This window comes from Lytechinus pictus, chromosome 5 (genome assembly GCF_037042905.1).
Source record: "Lytechinus pictus isolate F3 Inbred chromosome 5, Lp3.0, whole genome shotgun sequence".
In the NCBI taxonomy this organism is placed as follows: Eukaryota; Metazoa; Echinodermata; class Echinoidea; order Temnopleuroida; family Toxopneustidae; genus Lytechinus; species Lytechinus pictus.
Genome location: NC_087249.1, coordinates 19,351,874 through 19,372,468, shown reverse-complemented (window position 1 = coordinate 19,372,468; position 20,595 = coordinate 19,351,874). Strand labels below are relative to the sequence as shown.

The 20,595-nt window shown below is 34.9% G+C and overlaps 1 protein-coding gene across 6 annotated transcripts in view; it reads right to left on the bottom strand.

The window, feature by feature from the left end:
• The window catches only part of LOC129261688 (serine/threonine-protein kinase ULK3-like), a 184,014-nt gene that overhangs the window by 147,870 nt on the left and 15,549 nt on the right, over positions 1–20,595 (bottom strand). For 2 of the 6 annotated variants that reach the window (XM_064099958.1, XM_064099959.1), the window contains exons 11-13: positions 20,197–20,272; positions 15,406–15,494; positions 8,419–8,491 (exon numbers count right to left, since the gene is read on the bottom strand). In XM_064099958.1, the coding sequence (XP_063956028.1) occupies positions 8,419–8,491; positions 15,406–15,494; positions 20,197–20,272 (238 nt within the window). Of the gene's footprint in view, positions 1–5,463; positions 8,492–15,405; positions 15,495–18,661; positions 20,295–20,595 lie in introns of those variants that run through there. The other 4 variants (XR_010293679.1, XR_010293677.1, XM_064099957.1 and 1 more) reach the window with 4 other exon arrangements.

Below are 20,595 nucleotides of genomic sequence, written 5' to 3'. Positions count from 1 at the left end.
TTAAATCAAATATCAAATAATATCAAATATCCATATTTTCAAGGGAAAAAAAAAGACCGCTCTAGCTTTCACTGTTAATTAAAACAAGGCATAAGCGATGTTGTGTGATTTGTCTCACCCACTTGTGGAAATAGCCAGAAATCACGCGATTTGTGATGGCACGCAAAGGAATTGTGAAATGACTGAGAAGGAATTGTGAAATGACTGAGATGGAATAACATTTGTCCTATTAAAGAGAATCTTGCACAAAAACTTTAATGTTGACCTGAAAACGACCTTTCACCTTACCATGTGACCTCCCACTGCAGCAAAACATGAAAGTCTCCTAAGTACCTCTACAACCAAAGTTTGGTTTAAAAGTGACTTACGGTTGCGTAGTATTTGTGTCATAAGAGAGTCTTGCATTTGTACCTAAGACTAAGTGGTTCCTTCAAGAAATCAGTTAGAACATTAAAAATAAAAAAATAATTGAAGAGTTATTATAGTTGAAGCATTGTTTTAAAATATGTATGATTTCATCTGCTACAGATAATTCAACTTTCCTTCCAAAATGGAAAAAAAAAACAATGTTTTTTTATTACACTCCTAGAATTTTTGTGTCTCTTTAAACAACATTCTGTAAAACCTTTTTAAATAAATAAAAGCTGTTTTAATAAAAATCCATAGGACTAGACAAGATGGAAATTCATTAAAAAAAACACGCACTTGTTAACCTGCATTTTCATGCATTCTGCTATGTGATTCTTGAGAAAGAAAAAACAGATTAAGGGCCTGTTGCTTGAACAAAAACTCTGGTATTTTTTTTTGCCAAAGTTTTTTATGTGTTTAGTGTTTATGGCATAATCTTGTTTGTAAGAGTTTTGTGTGGCAATAGGCTTAAAAGCAACAAGCTCCAGAACTTTCTTCTAAATTAACTAGTAGTTAACACCCTTGCTTTGAATGTGCAGTCACATGACTGATTAAGACACTTCCATTTCCTTTTGCAATCATCATTCATTTGGGATAGCCTACTGTTCTATATTTGGCAATATGAAATGATTAATTTAGATAAATGTTGCAAGAGACCTCCATGTAACTCCTAAAAGATAGCAGTAAAGTAATTGCTATTAGGTAAATGAGGACTTGGTTACGTCTACTTTAAAAAAGAACAAAATCAAAGATAAGAATCGCTCAAGGAGATTTCCCAGAAGGACCACTTGGGCCTTTCATTTTCCACACATTGTCAAAAAGGGAAATTAATATCCATAAAGATACGGGGTCTGATTGCACATTTACAGGTCTACGAAAGAAAGGTCAGGTGTAGTGACATTTCAAGGCTTTGAATAGTCCATTAATCAGATACTCCCTCCCCACGCACCTTTCACAGTCTCTAGGCAACTTGGAAGGCAGCAGCCCCAAGACAATTATCAGCACGATGGTAAACCTTGATTAATAATGTAGTGGTGAAAGAATGAAAAAAGACATAAAAACACATTTTCATCTCCAAGAGTGAAACATCAATTTCAAGTGCGGCCAACTACTTGTCTCACAAGTATCAAGCTAAGTTCTGTAACAATAATGATCAGACCCAAGTAGTTACTGACAAAGAATTGTCATATTCACATGGTGTTCTGCCTGTAGATGAGTCTTTCCCAAGCAATGATGATACACTGTAGACATGGCAATACATGTATGTGTCTATCTCTGTTTGTGATTTTCTGCAAATGGTTTTCAGCATTGGTTGTATTACTTCACATCCATATGGAGTGGTATATCTTTAAGTATGATGTGATTGTTATGATTATATTTGATCAATTATCCTTGATTTACAATAATTTCTCTCAAAATCATAGATCACTGCAAGGTGGGTTGAGCTCAATAAAACATTACAAACATTTGCCCTGAAAAAAAAATGCAAACTAGATTTTACAGTATGCTCTCACATTCTCTTCATTTGAAGTCAAAGATACATAAAAAAGGAAAATATCCCCCACATTAAAATTGGATGATTCACCTTTGGTTATATATGGAATTGATAAACCTTGTGATGAATAAAGTTCACACCAAAAGCACTTTCACATGGTTGCATGACGGTTTTTATTCTGGGAGTTATCAAACTATAAAAAGATATTGCCTAAGACATTTGTGCAGCCTAGGCTTGAATATTGTTGTTCCGTGTGGGATCCCCACCAGAAAAACCTTTTAGATAAACTTGAAAAAACTCAAAGAAGAGCAGCACGATTTGTATCCAACAAGTATCAACGCATAAGTACATGTAGTGCTACCGAAATGATGAGTATTCTAAAATGGGATACTCTCCAAGACAGGAGAACAAGTAGCCGGCTTGTATTTAAAAAAAAAGAAATACACAATATATTAACTCCATGTAATATAAATCAAATCACTTCCAAAGCATCCTCCAGGCCAAAAACCAGAATAACCAGACAGTCTCATGACTTAAACTTCAATATCATCAGAGCAAATAAGGATTGCTACAAATATTCCCTTAACCCTCGTACAATTGTAGAGTGGAATTCCTTTTCTCCAACTACTAAAAATGCACCCGATCTAGCTGCATTTAAGAAACACCTGAGGAAAACATGATATTTATAAGAAGTATAGCGGCAGCGATTGCATTGATTGCATGAATGGCCTGCACGTCTATAGCTTCTTTGAGGCGTTCAAGTGCAGTATTTACAAGACAAGATGCAGTGTCCTCACTGAAAATGCTTCCCATTCATAAAAAAACAAGGCAAACGCGAAGCGTTGTCTCGCCTGCATATTGCAGTCATGAAGAGACTGCATGTCAAAACTATGCTATATGACTTAGATGGACCTCTGTTACAAGTTTGGCGATCCCACCTCGAAGCTATAGAAAGTTATTGTGTGTACAACACAGCACAGTGCCAGTCATGGAAAGTTCATTGACCTTTGACCTTAATCAAATTCAACTCACATTTGAACTTGACCTGCACCTTCAAGAGATGGACCTCTTGTATGAATTTGGCAATCCTACCTCGAAGATATAAAAAGTTATTATGTGTACAACACAGCACAGTGCCAGTCATGGAAAGTTCATTGACCTTTGACCTTAATCAAATTCAACTCACATTTGAACTTGACCTGCACCTTCAAAAGATGGACCTCCTGTATGAATTTGGCAATCCTACCATGAAGATATAGAAAGTTATTGTGTGTACAGCACAGCACAGTGCCAGTCATGGAAAGTTCATTGACCTTTGACCTTATTCAAATTCGGCTCACATTTGAACTTGACCTGCACCTTCAAGAGATGGACCTCTGTTATGAATTTGGCGATCTCACCTCGAAGCTATAGAAAGTTATTGTGTGTACAACACAGCACAGTGCCAGTCATGGAAAGTTCATTGACCTTTGACCTTATTCAAATTCGACTCATATTCAAACTTGACCTGTACCTTCAAGAGATGGACCTCTGTTATGAATTTGGCGATCTCACCTCGAAGCTATAGAAAGTTATTGTGTGTACAACACAGCACAGTGCCAGTCATGGAAAAATCATTGACCTTTGACCTTTGACCTTATTCAAATTCAACTCATATTCGAACTTGACCTGTGCCTTCAGGAGATGGACCTCTGGTATGAATTTGGTGATCCCACCTCGAAGATATAGAAAGTTATTATGTGTACAACACAGCACAGTGCCAGTCATGGAAAGTTCATTGACCTTTGACCTTATTCAAATTCGACTCATATTCGAACTTGACCTGTGCCTTCAGGAGATGGACCTCTGGTATGAATTTGGTGATCCCACCTCAAAGCTGTAGAAAGTTATTGGGTGTACAACACAATTGTTGATGACGACGCCGGAAACAGTGATACCTACATGTACAGTATGTCTCGCTCCGCTACGCAGGCGAGACAATAACTAAACAACTACTGTACCCCTATAAAGGTAAAGACCAAAATAAGTCAATATAGTTTTTAAAACACTTTTCAAAATGAAATATATCTTCTGGTGACCAAATGAAAAGATATAAAGCACAATCTATATGTGACCTTTTGTAAATAACTCAAACACCCTTAGAGAAACCCACAGCTTTTCAAATACTCTATTCACAGTGCAGGGTAAAAGAACTGTCCATCACTTTCCTCTAATACAATGAAACAGATAATACTGCAAGCATTAATTAAAAAAAGCAACACAAGCACCCAGAGCTTTCAATAAACCTTAGCTTTAGCTACAGGCAAATCAACCTTTGATATTAATGATTATTAACTCACTATTTTTTTTCTCCTCCATCATATAATGAAATAATCTCGCCCCGGCCTTTCAATCACACACCCAGGGCCCTGGGAACACAGTAATTCCTCAAGAAATGAATGAGCAATAAATACCCAAGCTACACCCTGATTTAATTTGATATGACTTTGTTTTTTATTCCATTTTAACTATGCAAAAGCAACTATTAAACTTGTATTCTCAGATCATTCACCTTCTTCAGACAATACACCCTCGATTTTATTGATTTAAAGATCTTGTGACTTGTCTATAATTCAAAGAATAAACCTCTAGTATTGTCTCGTTTGTGTCCGGTGCATGCCCTGCATGTGCACACATTACATGTAGATAAATGCCATGTTTAGCAAATATGTAGATAAATGCCATGTTTAGCAAATATGTAGATAAATGCCATGTTTAGCAAATGTATTGCCGGGTGAGCTCAGAACCCTGGTGCTAAAAAGTTGTGAACCCCACCAGAAAATGAACACATTTCAAATGTTCAAGTTCTGCCATGTTTTAGATATTTAATTGTGAAATCAGGTGATAAAATATTACATTCAACAAAGTTTGTTTCTCTGGGCTCGCCGAACATTGTATTGTTGTTGTCTCCATTGAAAACTCAGCATGAAAGAGTGCATTTTCTGATGGGGTTCACTGCATTTTTAGCATATTGTAATCTTTTTTGAAATTCAATTTTAATTATAATGGAAACCCATGAAGCATGAAGAAGTGCATCTATAACATTCATTAAGCTCACGTCAATAACCTGAGTTAATGTACATGTACAAATATGCATTTGTGATGTGTGTCAATTAAATAAAACTCATGATTATTCAGACAGATAAAGTATAAAACACCTGTTCATGTATGCTTAAAAGATGTGCTTGTGCATAAAGTGCACAAAACACTCCACAAATATACACCCTAAGTCTTAGCTGTCACATAACTTTGAACTTTACTCAATGAGTATTCTATCCAGGAAAAGAGGGAAAAACTCAATCTAAACCATTCTGGTGAAAAAATGAGCTTAATTCTGAGCTTTATTAATGATGTCAATCAAAAAGAGCCCCCAAAATGTCCTCAATAGCTGTAAAAAAGCAAAAGACCCACCGCCCCCTGAAAAATCCATACATGACATGTACTGTCAATTGCGATGCAATGTAGCAAGGTTGGACTGGTGAGATAAGAAATTGGCCCCAGAAGTACACATTTTTTTTGTTAATCCACAAGTATGCAATTTGGATAGTTCTATGTCTAACTGTATGAAGGCTTGACTCTATTCCTGCCTAATGCCTAACTCTACACCTGGCTCAAAGCTATCTCTATGCCTAACTCTACAATGGGATTGGTCTTGGGCAAGTCCTTTTATAGCTTTTTTTTATGTTAAAGGTGGGTCCCAGAGGTACATGTAAATAATCATAACTGATTGAAACATGTGTGTAAAGACTCAATTACACACACACACCCACACACACGCAGACACTACACTTGACTAAAATTCGCAAAGTACAGGTGTACTATTAAACCCTAATACCAATAGCAATCATGGTTTTCATATAATGATTTACTGTCATTTGGGATTAGTTTCACTAATATAGCGAAAGATCACTGATCATAAAAACCATAGCAATTATCTAATCACCACAGGCATTTATAAAAAAAATATTACTCTCTCCACACAGGACATCAAAAGAAAATGATGCATAAGTACATGTCTATCGATTATCTGAGACTGTAATACTGCCTCCAAGTCTGTAATGATTCAAATGCTCTGGGGAAAACACTCCATAATTAGATCAGAGAAATGATTAAATCCCAGAAATATTAACAAGCTCAATAGATCAAACAAAATATATGAGATCAAACAAAACATATTAGATCAAACAATTCATCCATATGGAATTTAATATGGTCTACATTAACCAATTTATGTCTACTTTGATTAATGCATTCGGAAATCCAATTCATGTGACTTTAAACAAAAATACATGAATTCTTAATTGATGTTCATTTATTTACATTATAATTAATTGCAAATGAAATGCCAAGGATGAATATTTTCCCAACCCTGATTTGAGCCAGTAGAAATTTGTAATCTTTTTTTAAGATAAATTGGTCCGAATTCACAAAGATGGTTTTGAAAACCCTTGGTTGAACCCATGGTTTATGCAGATTTCCTGTATAAATTACGCTTATTTACCGTGTATATTTTAAAAAGTCCAATGCTGATGCAAGCTTTTGTCATAGTGCGCCAAATTGACACCTGTTTTCATGGTTAAGTACGCTAATCTATTCATGAGTCCACTGTTTTAACAGTGGGCTCATTAATTCAAAACAGTGGACTCATGAATAAAATAGCGTACTTAACCATGGCAACAGGCGTCAATTTGGCGCACTGTGACCAAAGCGTGCATCGACATTGGACACTTTTAAGTATACACGGCAAATCAAGCATAATTTATACAGACAATCTGCATAAACCATGGGTTCAACCGGTGGTTTTCAAAACCACCTTTGTGAATTCGGGCCATTGTGGTTGATTTCCAAGACTTAAAAGTCATTTGGCCACACCAAAATAGGTAGTCAATTTGTCCTGAAATGTGCATTCTAAAGAATCTAAAGATATTCTACTAGTATTTATTCTCTTCTTCTATTCTCTCACATTGTCTGACTATGTCAATATCTAGAATATGCGACTGAGCTAGCCTGGCCACCTACTATATGCAAATTCATCATCATCAAAACAGTACTCCATCTCGGATGATAAATGTATTAAATAGCATACTGTATTGTGTAATGTTCAATATTTACACAGTTGCAATTGTAGAAGCAGGGGAGGGGGCATGGCTACCCTTTCTGCCAAAGTTCTTCTCTATATTAGAACTGAGCCTCCCATTTGATGATATATTGATTTTTGTTTTAAGTTATAAACCTTTTTTTTTTCATTATTGCCATATTTGCCACCTCCCTGCCCCTTCACATATCCATGATGCCGTGCTGGTTTGAATAAAGCTACACAGGAATCACCATCAGTTGGGGGACTCATTTCAATAATGAGTTTTTTGCTTCCCCATTCACTAACAGTGGTGATGAAGGTATTACTTGAAACAAATTTTATCACCCGATACGCAACTTGACTTGAGGGTGCCGTATAGGGCTATTTGATTCTTACCAGAACATCATTAGATAGTCATCAATATGCTGTACTTAAACCATAACACATGTTTGTGATTTGTTCCATGTAACTAGCTAATGAATGCCATAATAAATAAAAGGTCTAGTGCACACAAAAATGTTATGACTTATCATGCCTTGCCGTCCCCTGAGCTGTCCCTGAGTTTTGTCTTGATCTGTTCATATGAGCTTTAACAAATTAGAGTGCAATATTTGGAGATGAGCTTATGAATATTCAAACTCAGATGTGCACAGTTTGAATCAAAAGCTTGACCACACATCATCTGCATGAATATTCATTTCTTTTACTGTATGTATCCTATCCTCTTGACACAATGGCATATTAATCTCTGCAAAAGTACTGAAAGGCATAGACTGCGCTTAGGCAATGATACCACTCTGTTGGCAAGACCAAGGACAGGAACAGATCATTCGCTGCTGCCGCGCCATGCCTCTGGAACAAGCTCCCCTGCTGTATCCATGAATCGCCATATCTGGGATATTCCCAGCAGTTATTACAGATATTTATTTTAATACTTGTCATTTATGTATGAAGTTTTTATTCATAATTTTTCTATGAGTAAATTGTTTTGCATTATGGCTAACAATAGACAATGAACATTTTAGTCTGAAATAATACAAGCTTTCAAGCACGCAGACAATGTAAAATGACACATTCTTAATGTGACCCGAGCTGCCAACCAAAAGCCAACCAAGTCACATAAATTATAATCTTAAACTTGGAATGTGCTTTCAGGCCGCAATGCCACTCTGTTGGCTAGACCAAGAACGGCTACTTCGTCAGGGGACAGATTGTTCGCTGTTGCTGCGCCGCACCGAAACAAATCTTGAAAACTATTTCATGTTCGATAACAATATAAAAATTCATTTTTTGGCAACTTACTGTTGGTTTTAGGGTGGCTAGTTGCTGATGATGTTATCAAACCTGAACAGGGTATGGGGATCAAATGAAATGAAACTGAAATAATTCAATGACTTACATTCCTTGCTATGGTCATTTCCTTGTATGTGTCTGTCCAATGAAGACTGTCTCATCGGTTTCATCTTTTCAATCTGGTATAAAGTGAAGGGGGAAAAAAAGAGAGATACATGTAGAATGAATAACAGAAAGGAATAAATGATAATGTATGCCACAGATAATTCTTAGTCATACCAATGTTTATCATTAAAGAGGTTCAATGATGTAGACAGTAGAATGTTTGAAATGTTTTAATTTTACACAACCTTCCAGTCATGCCTTTTTCAGTGCACTATTGTGAATGTTTGATGGATCGTTTTCCCCATAGTGCATAAAAAACTGAGAAGCCATCTGAAATAGGCATTCTTTCAGAGAAAATGTTATGAGAAGATTTTAATGCACTTGTGCAATTAACGTGCATATACGCCTGTGATGTTATAAGAAAGAAAATGTGACCTCTCCATCTGTACAAGCTTAGAATATTTTGAGAGAGTTGAACAAACTTTTCACAAATCATTTCTGCCAACCAGTTTTATAAGACAATCAATCAATGCACATTTTCTAATTTGTGATGTTAGATATGATGTAGGCATCTTGTGTATTCACAATATTATGCAAAAGCAAGTTGGCACAAGCACCTCATGCCCGTCACATATTGTTAATAGACCCTCACATTTGCTGCAGTACAATAAACTCATAAACGTGCAACATTACTTTCACCACGTGTTATACAAATGTTATATTATGTAGACTGTTTCCTCTACATTTATTGTGTTAAATAAATGATAAATATTTTCCACATATACTAGGATGGAGGCGGGGTGTTATAGCAGCATACAGACCTTTTATCATCATCCACATGCATTATGAATTATAGGGGTATTAAAGTAATTGCTGACAGTGATTAATGATTTACTTTGATGTTCATGTAAAGTATTTCAATATCATTATGATATGTTGTACTTTTCATCTTTGTGTATACTTATGGTTAAAGCCATTGGAAACCAAATTTCTTTGTATTCGTACATTTACCAATAAAAGAATCTTGAATCTTGAAAATTGGTATTACATTTATATAATTGATGTACGATTCCCCTGTTAAAATGTGAATTATGTAAATATAAACTAGAAACAGATGAAGATATAAAGAATAAAATCCAGTGAAATGAATTACCAAATTTCATTGTAAATGTACTGTACATCAACATCTACAGTCAGGAGTGTATTAAAAAAACCAAATAAACGTTTGTTATTGTTTTAAAACGTTTAAATTGTTTTTAAACATTTTTTTTCCACCGAATGATGCAATTTTCCGTAAATCAATTAAACTATACAGTCTGATTTAAGTTCTTGATATTTCAAATACATTTTTGGATTAAGTAAGAGAAGACTACAATTTTGTTACTGAATTTCAAACAGAAAACTTAATATTTCCCGAAAAGATTGTTAAATCATGAAAATTGAATGCCAAAAAAAAACCCCACTAAAGTTGACATTTTATAAGTTTATTCTTCATACATGTACATATACATGTAGTCCCGGGGTATTTTGAGCCTTGTCAATCTGGGGGGGGGGGGCAAGAAAAATTTGCACAGTGGACGAAAATGACTTTGTGTTATCTATGGGGTTTCAAAGCTTAATTTCATTAAATCAAGAAATGCTTTATTTCAATCTATAAATAAAGCCCTTGAACTGCTTATTTTTTTTTAATTGAGGAATATTATCAAATGCATTTATAAAAAAATTCAGTATAGAAAGTTTTTTTACTTTTTTTCTTTTTTTTTAATAGAAATTATTGGCAATAATTTTAATCAACAATAAGTACAAATAATGATACAGATTTTGGCAAGAAATTACAATCGACTTTATACATGAATCACAATTTTTAGCAATTCGCGGTCTGACGTGCACTCGTTGTGTAATATCATAACCGCATACCTATCAGGGTGCTACATAAGCACTTGCCCGGTTGCCCGGGGCAAGTAAAAGTTAGAGTCGGGCAAGCGTTTTGAAGTAAAGACCAAAACTACTTGCCCAAATTGGGCAAGCAAAATTCTCACAGTAGAATGACCAAAATTAGGGTCGATGATATGATATATATGACCCTACTTTTGGTCATGGCAGGCAAGATAAAATCACTTTGGAAAAAGAAATGCAGTAGTAAGGTACATGTAGATCAGTTCATGTCAAAAGAGAGAAAAAGGTCAATGGTTTATAAAGCCACAAAACTTTCTTTTGAAGAGGTAAAACTTTTTTATTCAAGGATTTTTTTCGGGCAAGTGAAATAGATTTCTGGGCAAGTATATTCCAACTATTTAAAAATTTAAATTAAATTTAATTAAATTTAAAGTGCTTCTAAAAAGTTATGTAGCACCCTGCCTATGCATGCATCCCAAAATAGTATTGAATGATATGGCGTGACTATGTCATGTTTATAGATTTATCATATAAATTTTTGAGGGGGCCATTAAGGTCTCCTGGGATTGTTATGGTTAAGGTTTTCTAGCTGATTATCTTATACTGTTTAAGGACGTTCCACAGTTAAAATGAAGTCCATGTCGTTTTCACCAAATTTTGTAGAGAGTTACTTTGGTATCTATGCATTATGAAAATGCAAAAATTAATATAGGTTCATGTGCTTATTTTTTTTCTACGGGTCTTCAAAGTCGCTGTATTTGAATGATATGCAATTTTGCGCAATCAAGAGAATTACGCCTCTCTTAGACCTCACAAATTCACCAAATGAGTTTAAATCATCTTTACTCAGTGGATACCGCATCAAACTTCATCAAATTTTCAAGATATATAAAAAAGTGTATACCAAAGTAAGAAAAAGTCTTTTAATTGGTAAAACTATATCTATTTGGAGTCAGCAGCGCCCTCATTTGGCAAGAATGGTGCAAAAACACGGAAAAAACAAATCTTTAAAGACGTGAATCTGCTCAAAAATTAAAAAAGTATTTTGTAAGCTGCACTTTTTTCAAAATCCATGTAATTTTCATCAAATTTGGCTAAACTGTAGAGGAATGCATATAAAAGGTGTAGGGAAGTTAAAAATATGGGGTCCATGTGCTCGTTTTTTTAACTATGAGTGTCCAAAGTGATGAGAGTTGGCATGAAAATCGCCCAAAATGCGCCCAAAACGTGCAAAAGTCTAATAACACAGTCTAAAATGCAAATGGTTCCGTAGTTTTGCCCCCAAACATTCAAAATCCATGTCATTTTTATCATACTCTCTAGATTTGTAGAGAAATATATTCTAAAGGCATTAAAATATTAAAAATATGAGGTCCATGTGCTCGTTTTAAACTATCAGTGTCCAAAGTGTTGCGAGTTGGCTTGAAAATATTGAAATCCACCTAAAATGCGCCGAAACGTGCAAAAGTCTAATAATACCGTCTAAAATGCGAATGGTACCGTAGTTTTGCTCTCTAACATTCAAAATCCATGTCATTTTCATCATACTCTCTAGATTTTAAGAGGAATATATTCTGAAGGCATTAAAATATTAAAAATATGGGGTCCATGTGCTTGTTTTTAAACTATCAGTATCCAAAGTGTTGCGAGTTGGCTTGAAAATATTGAAATCCACCTAAAGTGCGCCGAAAAAAAGCAAAAAGTATGATAATACCTTCTAAAATGCAAATGGTTCCGTAGTTTTGCCCCCAAACATTCAAAATCCATGTCATTTTTATCATACTCTCTAGATTTGTAGAGAAATATATTCTAAAGGCATTAAAATATTAAAAATATGGGGTCCATGTGCTCGTTTTTAAACTATCAGTGTCCAAAGTGTTGCGAGTTGGCTTGAAAATATTGAAATCCACCTAAAATGCGCCGAAACGTGCAAAAGTCTAATAATACCGTCTAAAATGCGAATGGTACCGTAGTTTTGCTCTCTTACATTCAAAATCCATGTCATTTTCATCATACTCTCTAGATTTTAAGAGGAATATATTCTGAAGGCATTAAAATATTAAAAATATGGGGTCCATGTGCTTGTTTTTAAACTATCAGTATCCAAAGTGTTGCGAGTTGGCTTGAAAATATTGAAATCCACCTAAAGTGCGCCGAAAAAAAGCAAAAAGTATGATAATACCTTCTAAAATGCAAATGGTTTCATATTTCGCTCCCAAACATTCAAAATCCATGTCATTTTCATCATACTCTCTAGATTTGTAGAGGAATATATTCTGAAGAAGTTAAGACATTAAAAATATGGGGTCCATGTGCTCGTTTTCAAATTATCAGTGTCCAAAGTATTGCGAGTTGGCTTGAAATGGCCCAAAATGCGCCGAAAACAAGCAAAAGTCTGTTAATACCGTCTAAAATGCGAATGGTTCCGTAGTCTTGCTCCCAAACATTGAAAATCCATGTCGTTATCATCATACTTTGCACATAGATACTTTAGCACCTGAATATTCAAAATATGCAAAAATAAGCATGGGTCCATGTGCTTGATTTTCTGCTATAGAGCTTCAAAGTTAACCCAAATGGATGATGTTCTTTAGAATTGCGCATCCAAAAGAATTTGGCGTTTTTAGACCTCACAAGATCACAACAATGAGTTTAAAGCCCTATTACTCAGTCACAATCCATGAAAATTTTATCAAATTTTGCAATGTGATTAATAATTGTATCCGTAAGATTGAAAACCCAATCTATCTATATTGCTGTCAATTGCTCATTTAAGTTTAACAACACTCTCAGTTCTTAGAAATTGCGGGAAAGATACTTAACCTAAAAAATTTCAAATTTCAATAACAAACTTGAAAAGCAAAAGAAATGCTGCACTTTATTCAAAACCCATGTCATTTTCACCAAACTTTGTTGTAAAGGATTAGGTATACCTATGGTGCAAACATTAAAAAATATGGGTTCATGTGCTTGTTTTCAAACTATCAGCACTCTTATTAGAGCAAACACCCGAAAACGCGCCAAAAGCAGTATCTATTATGTGAGGAAAAATTCTGAACCACTTTTCCATTTACTCGGGGTCATATTCATAATACTTTACAGCACTACAGAGAAACTATTTTGAAATTGTAGAGGAATAAAAAAATTGGTCAATGGAATAATTCCAGTTTATTAGGTTAATAGCGTCATAAAATAACACATCAGATCTGCAGTTATAGTACAGATAAGGAGAAAAATTAGCTGACATTACCCGGTACAGCTTATTTAATCACCAGTTCATTTATTGAGACGTCAGCGCGCAGGGTGTAAAATATGCGCAGATCATGATGCGCACAAACATAACTGTAGAACGTCCTTAAAGTACTTTTCTTCATCTTTACAAAGCGCAAAGTTAAGTTTCACCTGCTTTCGTGTCTACCTCAAGAGTACGATGTCAGTTTTACAGTCCATTAATCGTCGCCTTCCCGCACAAAGGCCGTTAGCGCACTTTGCGCGTCGCCTTCCAGCACAAAGGCCATTAGCACACAAACTGCATGTCACCTTACCGCAGAAAGGCTGTTAGCATGCAGTTAACAGTGCGCACTAACGGCCTTTGTGCGGGAAGGCGACGCGCAGTCGCGCTAACGGCCCTTATGCGGGAAGGCGGCGGTTTCTAAAATATTATTATGCTTGTGCAACACTTCCATTTCATTCAAGTACTACTATGTATTTGAGCTTATTTTAAATAGTGTTTCTTTCCCTGTCCAAAAAGTGAGCACAACATTCAGATATTTTTGTTAAAATGAGAATATTCTTAATATGGATTGATGTACATAATTGAACAGGTAGGAAAGGAACATGACAAAGCAATGGAGAAGGGGAGAATAAAGGGGGAAAGAGAAAGAGGAGAAAAAGAGAGGTGTTGAGAAAGAATTTTAATTAGTTAGAATAAAATAGTACACCACTTCAGAAATAAAAGTATGAAAAAAACATTCATCTAAAATCACATCCATGCAAATTTACAACACACAAGCCTATGCGGTGTTTTAAAACGCGTTTTAAAACATGTTTTAAAACACACCGTTTAAAACGTGCCAACCCTGTCTACAGTATCTCTTTCAGCATTTTTATTGCACTTCAAATTTCTGAAATATTAAAAGAAACTTGAGTCACAAAATCTTATTAAATAAATTGACAATGATGATGAGTGATATTCTTTTTTTCCAGCATAAATGTTATCAACTACAAAATGACTAGATAGAGTTTTGACCATACAAGGTAAGACTTTATGCCTCCACCATTGCGAGATCAAGAACATATTACACAAAAATTTTCAAAAAATAAACTTTGTGATAATTGACCTTCGACCTTATTAACCAATATCTAATCAGGGCACATTTCATGGAGCGTTGTGGCCCAGTGGATTAGTCTTCTGACTTTGAAACAGAAGGTCGTGGGTTCAAAACCCAGCCATATCGTAATTTCCTTCTGCAAGAAATTTATCCACATTGTGCTGCACTAAACCCAGGTGAGGTGAATGGGTACCCAGTAGGAAGAAATTCCTTGAATACTTGAGCGCCTAGGCAGCCTTGCTAAAGCCGGGGTAATGATAATAGCAGGGCCCGCTGGGAGAACAGTTTTCAGAACTGAAGTGGCTTCCCTGGGTAAATATACCTATCTTATTATTATTGTTATTACTAAAAACTTTTGCTATGATGGCAAGTCTTGTTGGAATGTTAACTACCATAACAGCGAAAATTCAGCATTTTGATTGGCTGTTTAAATGGAAGGTGATATTCCAGCAAGACTTGAAATCATACCAACTTTTATGTGAAATGGGGCCCCTCTACACTTGGACTAAATTTGATTTATATAAAGTCAAACGGTAAGTTAGTTATCACAACAAAAAAGAAAATGGGACGGTTGGACAACCCGAAAACACAAAGTCTCTGACAACCACGTACAAAGTAGGCGAGACATATTTGAAGTTGATGATAAAATCATTATGAGAACTAAAAAGGGGAGGACGGACAAACAAAAACATTAAAGTCTCTGGCAACCGCCTACAGGCTACAAGGCATCACAGTCAATGCCAAGATTGATGAAAGATTACCTCGATATACTGCTTTAAATCCTCGGCTCTGCCCATGCATTTCTCTGTCTCCTTCAACAGTAGATCCCTCCGTTTTCCCTTTTGTTCCACTGCAATATTAAAGATAATGTAAAATGTGGAATCAAATCGATGAAAAATTGGAAAAGTAAGATTATATAAAGTACGGGGTAATAACCTCAGTCTGTAGATGTGTTCATTATGATTAAATAATACTGTTTTATGGACTTGTTTATGAGACAGGAAAAGAGAGAGACAGAGGAATAAAAAGAAAATCAGAGAGAGGGAGCAAGAGACAGAGGTAGTGAGAAAAAAGGGGAGGGAGAAAGAAAGAAAGAAAGGAAGGAAGGAAGAAATAAAGGAAGAAAGGAAGAAAGGAAGAAAGGAAGAAAGGAAGAAAGGAAGAAAGAAAGAAAGAAAGAAAGAAAGAAAGAAAGAAAGAAAGAAAGAAAGAAAGAAAGAAAGAAAGAAAGAAAGAAAGAAAGAAAGAAAGAAAGAAAGAAAGAAAGAAAGAAAGAAAGAAAGAAAGAAAGAAAGAAAGAAAGAAAGAAAGAAAGAAAGAAAGAAAGAAAGAAAGAAAGAAAGAAAGAAAGAAAGAAAGAAAGAAAGAAAGAAAGAAAGAAAGAAAGAAAGAAAGAAAGAAAGAAAGAAAGAAAGAAAGAAAGAAAGAAAGAAAGAAAGAAAGAAAGAAAGAAAGAGAGGGAGGGGGAGAGAGATAAAGGATCGACTGCGCTTCACCAGATTTTTTTTCCAAATTCAAAAGGCAAGACATCAATTATTATGATTTTTTTTATAAATCACCTTTTATAAAAAAAAAAAAGGAATCAGTTACAACAATGGGCCCAGGTTATGAGTTCTAGATGAACATGATGCAGGGCAACATAGAATGAATACAGCAAGGTACACATTTTAAACAAACATAAGACAAGAGATAATAATTATGTACATATCCAACACGTCAATTCAATTCATATAAAAATTCATAGTAAAGTGATGAGAAGGGGGAAGGAGGGGACATGGTTTAACTACAGTTGTTCTGATTTTGAAATGAGTTCATAATTGTACTAACACATTGGTATTACAAAATATATACATTATGCAAATACAAATATATGAAAAAATAAAGTGCAAATTCACATAAGTAGGCCTATACCCTGAGTGTGATTTTGTTCGGCAAATTACAGTATGTTATACAGTACATATTACAATCTGGCATACATATAAAATGAAACAAGAATGGTTGGAATGAAATTTATAGATTACGATGGGGAGAATGAGGAAGCAAGAACTGATGGAAAAGAAAGGGTATGGAACAGATTGGGAAGAAGAGAGAAAAGAGGAAAAAGGGAGAGGGGGGTATAGATAAAGAGGTAGAGAGAGGGGGAGTGGGGGAAAAAGAGAGGGGGGGTGAAGTACAAGGAGAATGGAAGAGGAATAAGTCCTTACGCCATAATAACCTGAACAGAATAATAATGCCAGGAAAATTAGCAACTAATTATATATATCTAAATGTCCAACAATAATATTGGGGAAATTCAGAATGAAATTAGTGAAGAAGTGTCATGTTGGTCCACTGTGGCTCACTCTGTGCCAATTTTCTCATTGTAAGGATAACATCTTTGTATTTCCTTGAACTGACGTGGTGTAGAATTTTCTGAATTTGCTGCTTCTTGTCTCTAGTAACCACCCCTCTACTTCCAACTTCAAAAAATTGATACACACAACAACATTGATACACACAACAACACCAGATAGGGGAAAAAAATGCAATAAACAATGAAATACTCGGAATAAGTCCATATCATTGTTATAAATTCTGCTTAGTACTTCAGATTTATGAGTTTAGTGATGCAAGAAAATGCAGTGGGCGATCAATCTTAAAAAAAATTAAGTTATCATTATAAAGAAATCCACATTTATAAAGCAGAATAAGATACTTCTTAGAGAAATATTATAATAAAATCATAATTAATAAATTTTGAAATGAGTTCTCAGGCAACTTCAAGAAACAACTAATACTACACTAATCATTCAAATGGTAATCTTAAAAAAAATTAAGTTATCATTATAAAGAAATCCACATTTATAAAGCAGAATAAGATACTTCTTAGAGAAATATTATAATAAAATCATAATTAATAAATTTTGAAATGAGTTCTCAGGCAACTTCAAGAAACAACTAATACTACACTAATCATTCAAATGGTAATACATGTATACTAAACAATAATGATAATAAATTTCAGTTCTTAGAATACCATATGAATAGTCTAAGTCATGTGGAAAGGATTTTTTTTTTAATTGAAATGTAAGAGATTCCCAAAATATTGATTTATGGAACTGTGTTCAAACTAGATTAATTCAATTCAATTTACATCCCACTGTATGCCACTTTTTTCAACCATCATTTGAGTTTGAATTGAAGTAAACTTTTGGTATAAAAATTTTTTGAAATGAAAACTTGAGATTTCTTCATCAAATGACTCTACTTTTCAAGTCTACCATCATGTTTCTTTTTATATTCTTATACTGACCTGGATGGAGGTAGAGGGGTGTGGGAAGGAAGACCTGTGGGTCATGGTAATTTAGTTAACCTTTGCCAAACCCAGACAGCCCCTTCATCTCTATTCCAGGTCCTTTGTACTATGTCACGTATGTCCTATTGTTTATGTAATTTGTATTGTACTATAATTTATGTATTTTGAAATGCCAAATAAATAATAATAATAATAATAATGTAACACAATTTAAAAATGGGACTCATGTGACATCTGAGGGTGACTTGTTTTGACTTGGAATTATAAAAACTTTGACCAGCTACAATGGTAGATTTACAGATGCAGGCAAACATAATTCATGCTCCCCCAGGCCTTTCTGGTTCATCATTTATTTTAGTCAGATCGGTTTTTTGCCCTGCTTATGAAGGGTTACTGACCCTTGCGCCATGTTGTCACTCCCTCCTTCCACTTCTTTCTGTCTTGAGTATCCTCCTCGTTCATACCAACCTTACCACTTTTCTTCTTCACCACTTCTCTCAATGTAATCTTTATTCTTTCCCCGTTCCTCTTATGCCATCCTAGGATTTTTTCACATGATATAATAACGCAGGTCTCGTATAGTGCATATCACATTATGTCATAACGTCCCTATGCGCTCCCAAAGGACTTGGATATCAATACCCTGGCTTTAGACCCGCAGCCTTTTACAGCGCGGTGGCATTTCAAGGAATAGATTCCTGCCAGGTACCCATTCATCTCACCTGGGTTGAGTGCAGAACAATGTGGATGAATTTCTTGCTGAAGGAAATTACGCCATGGCTGCGATGCGAACCCACGACCATCTGTTTCAAAGTTAGAAGACTAATCCATTGGGCCATAACGCTCCACAGGTCTTCCCTCCTCAACACGTGGCCGATCCATCTTAAATCAGTTCTCTTTCATTCCATGTCCACAACAGTTTCTTCCAATTTCAACATTTCAACTGATCTCGTGTACTTTCTGTCATACATGTTAACAGCACTCATTTCTTGTGAATTTCTAGGCTCTTGGTATCTAACTACATGTATGTACATGGGTTAGTTGTTCTACTTATTCCTGGTGGGTGATTCCAAAGCTGTTTATAATTTATTCACTACTTTCCTAATGACTTTCCTAATAACAGCTGAAGACCTGTATTTATGCTAAATGAGATACCATTTCTTGTACTTAAAAAATGCTTGATTTCAACAAGAATTTTAATCTACAAAGAGTGTACTAACTTAAAACCAGATGAACCCGAATGATTGAGATTCTGATTGGTAAGTACCCATAAGCTTGCTGCTAAACCACAACACAATAATCCATTCTCTTTCTGTCTTCTTTCTTTGCCCTCTATTCTTCACTAGTAGGTATATAATTATAATCATAATTTCTAATTTTTGTTTTTATATAGATTTTCTTAGATTGTCTTTCGTCCTCTCCATCATTTTACATACAAGTTTCGTTTTACCATGTACATGTATTACCATTACAAGTTGAAAAAGAGTCACATGGGCTTTGCCTCTCATACATGCATATTATAGCTATTTATCTGCCATACTTTGGCGAAAGGAAGCAAGTTACAAAAGTGTAATTTGTTGTAAATGAGCAATGTGTGTTCGTCATTTACATAGGCGTCAATGCAATTTCACAGCATATTTCTTTCAATATCTAGATCGATCATTTCTTCCCCAAATATTGCTTGAACGTGCAACATACAAAGGGTGTTTTAGAAACAACAACAACTCAAATTTGATTATGTGTCGCTTGTTTCCATTTGTCAAAGTTTGGCAGTCATGGCAAGCCACTCCATTCTGTGCTTTTTTCACTTATTTTTGGAAAGTTCAGTTCTATCTAATTCTAATTTATACCATTTTATTTTGTTATGAATTATTATGATCTACATGCTTTGTGATATATTTGACTTTGGAATGTTACGTTACTTTGATTAAGTGAACAGAAATATCAATAAATACAATTATACTAGATCACCAGTCATGTGTAAAGTCGTGCGTAAAATAGGAACAGCTCTGACTCTGAATCAAAAACTGGATTGCATTTTGCATTGAAATTGAAGCGATTTCTATGAGCTCTTTCACAACTTTTGTTATAAAAATTTATCAAGAAATTGATAAAATGACCTCTCTTCATTTATCTCTTAAAAAAACATTTTACCCGACTTAAATGCAATCAACCAATTTCCAACCATTCCTAAGTTATAAATGAACTATATGTTTCTTATACACTTTGGAGAACAACCTGGTGCTAGTAGATTCACCTTGTAATAATGGCATCAGATGAGCAAGAGCTTGTTCATAGAGGTCAAGTGCAATCTGATATGCTTCACTGCTGTCCTGGAATAAAACAAAATGCAAACTATACCAAGCTGAATGTAAAAAAACCCCATAAATTTGCCAAGAATTTCCTCAGCTGTCGCCGGTTTTCCACTCTTCTCTTAACCCAATGTCCTAGCCCCAATTATTAGCTTTGTTCTTATCTCAAAGGAGATCAGACCTTCTGGTCCTGACAGGGCCTATTTAATTTCTTACCCTTTCCACGCATCTTCCAAACTTCGATACAAATTACTTTTTAACCCTTTCGTAGATTTATCGCATTTTTAATACCCTTAACGTAATACATGTACATGTGTTACCTGCCTGGTGATATAAAGATAAAC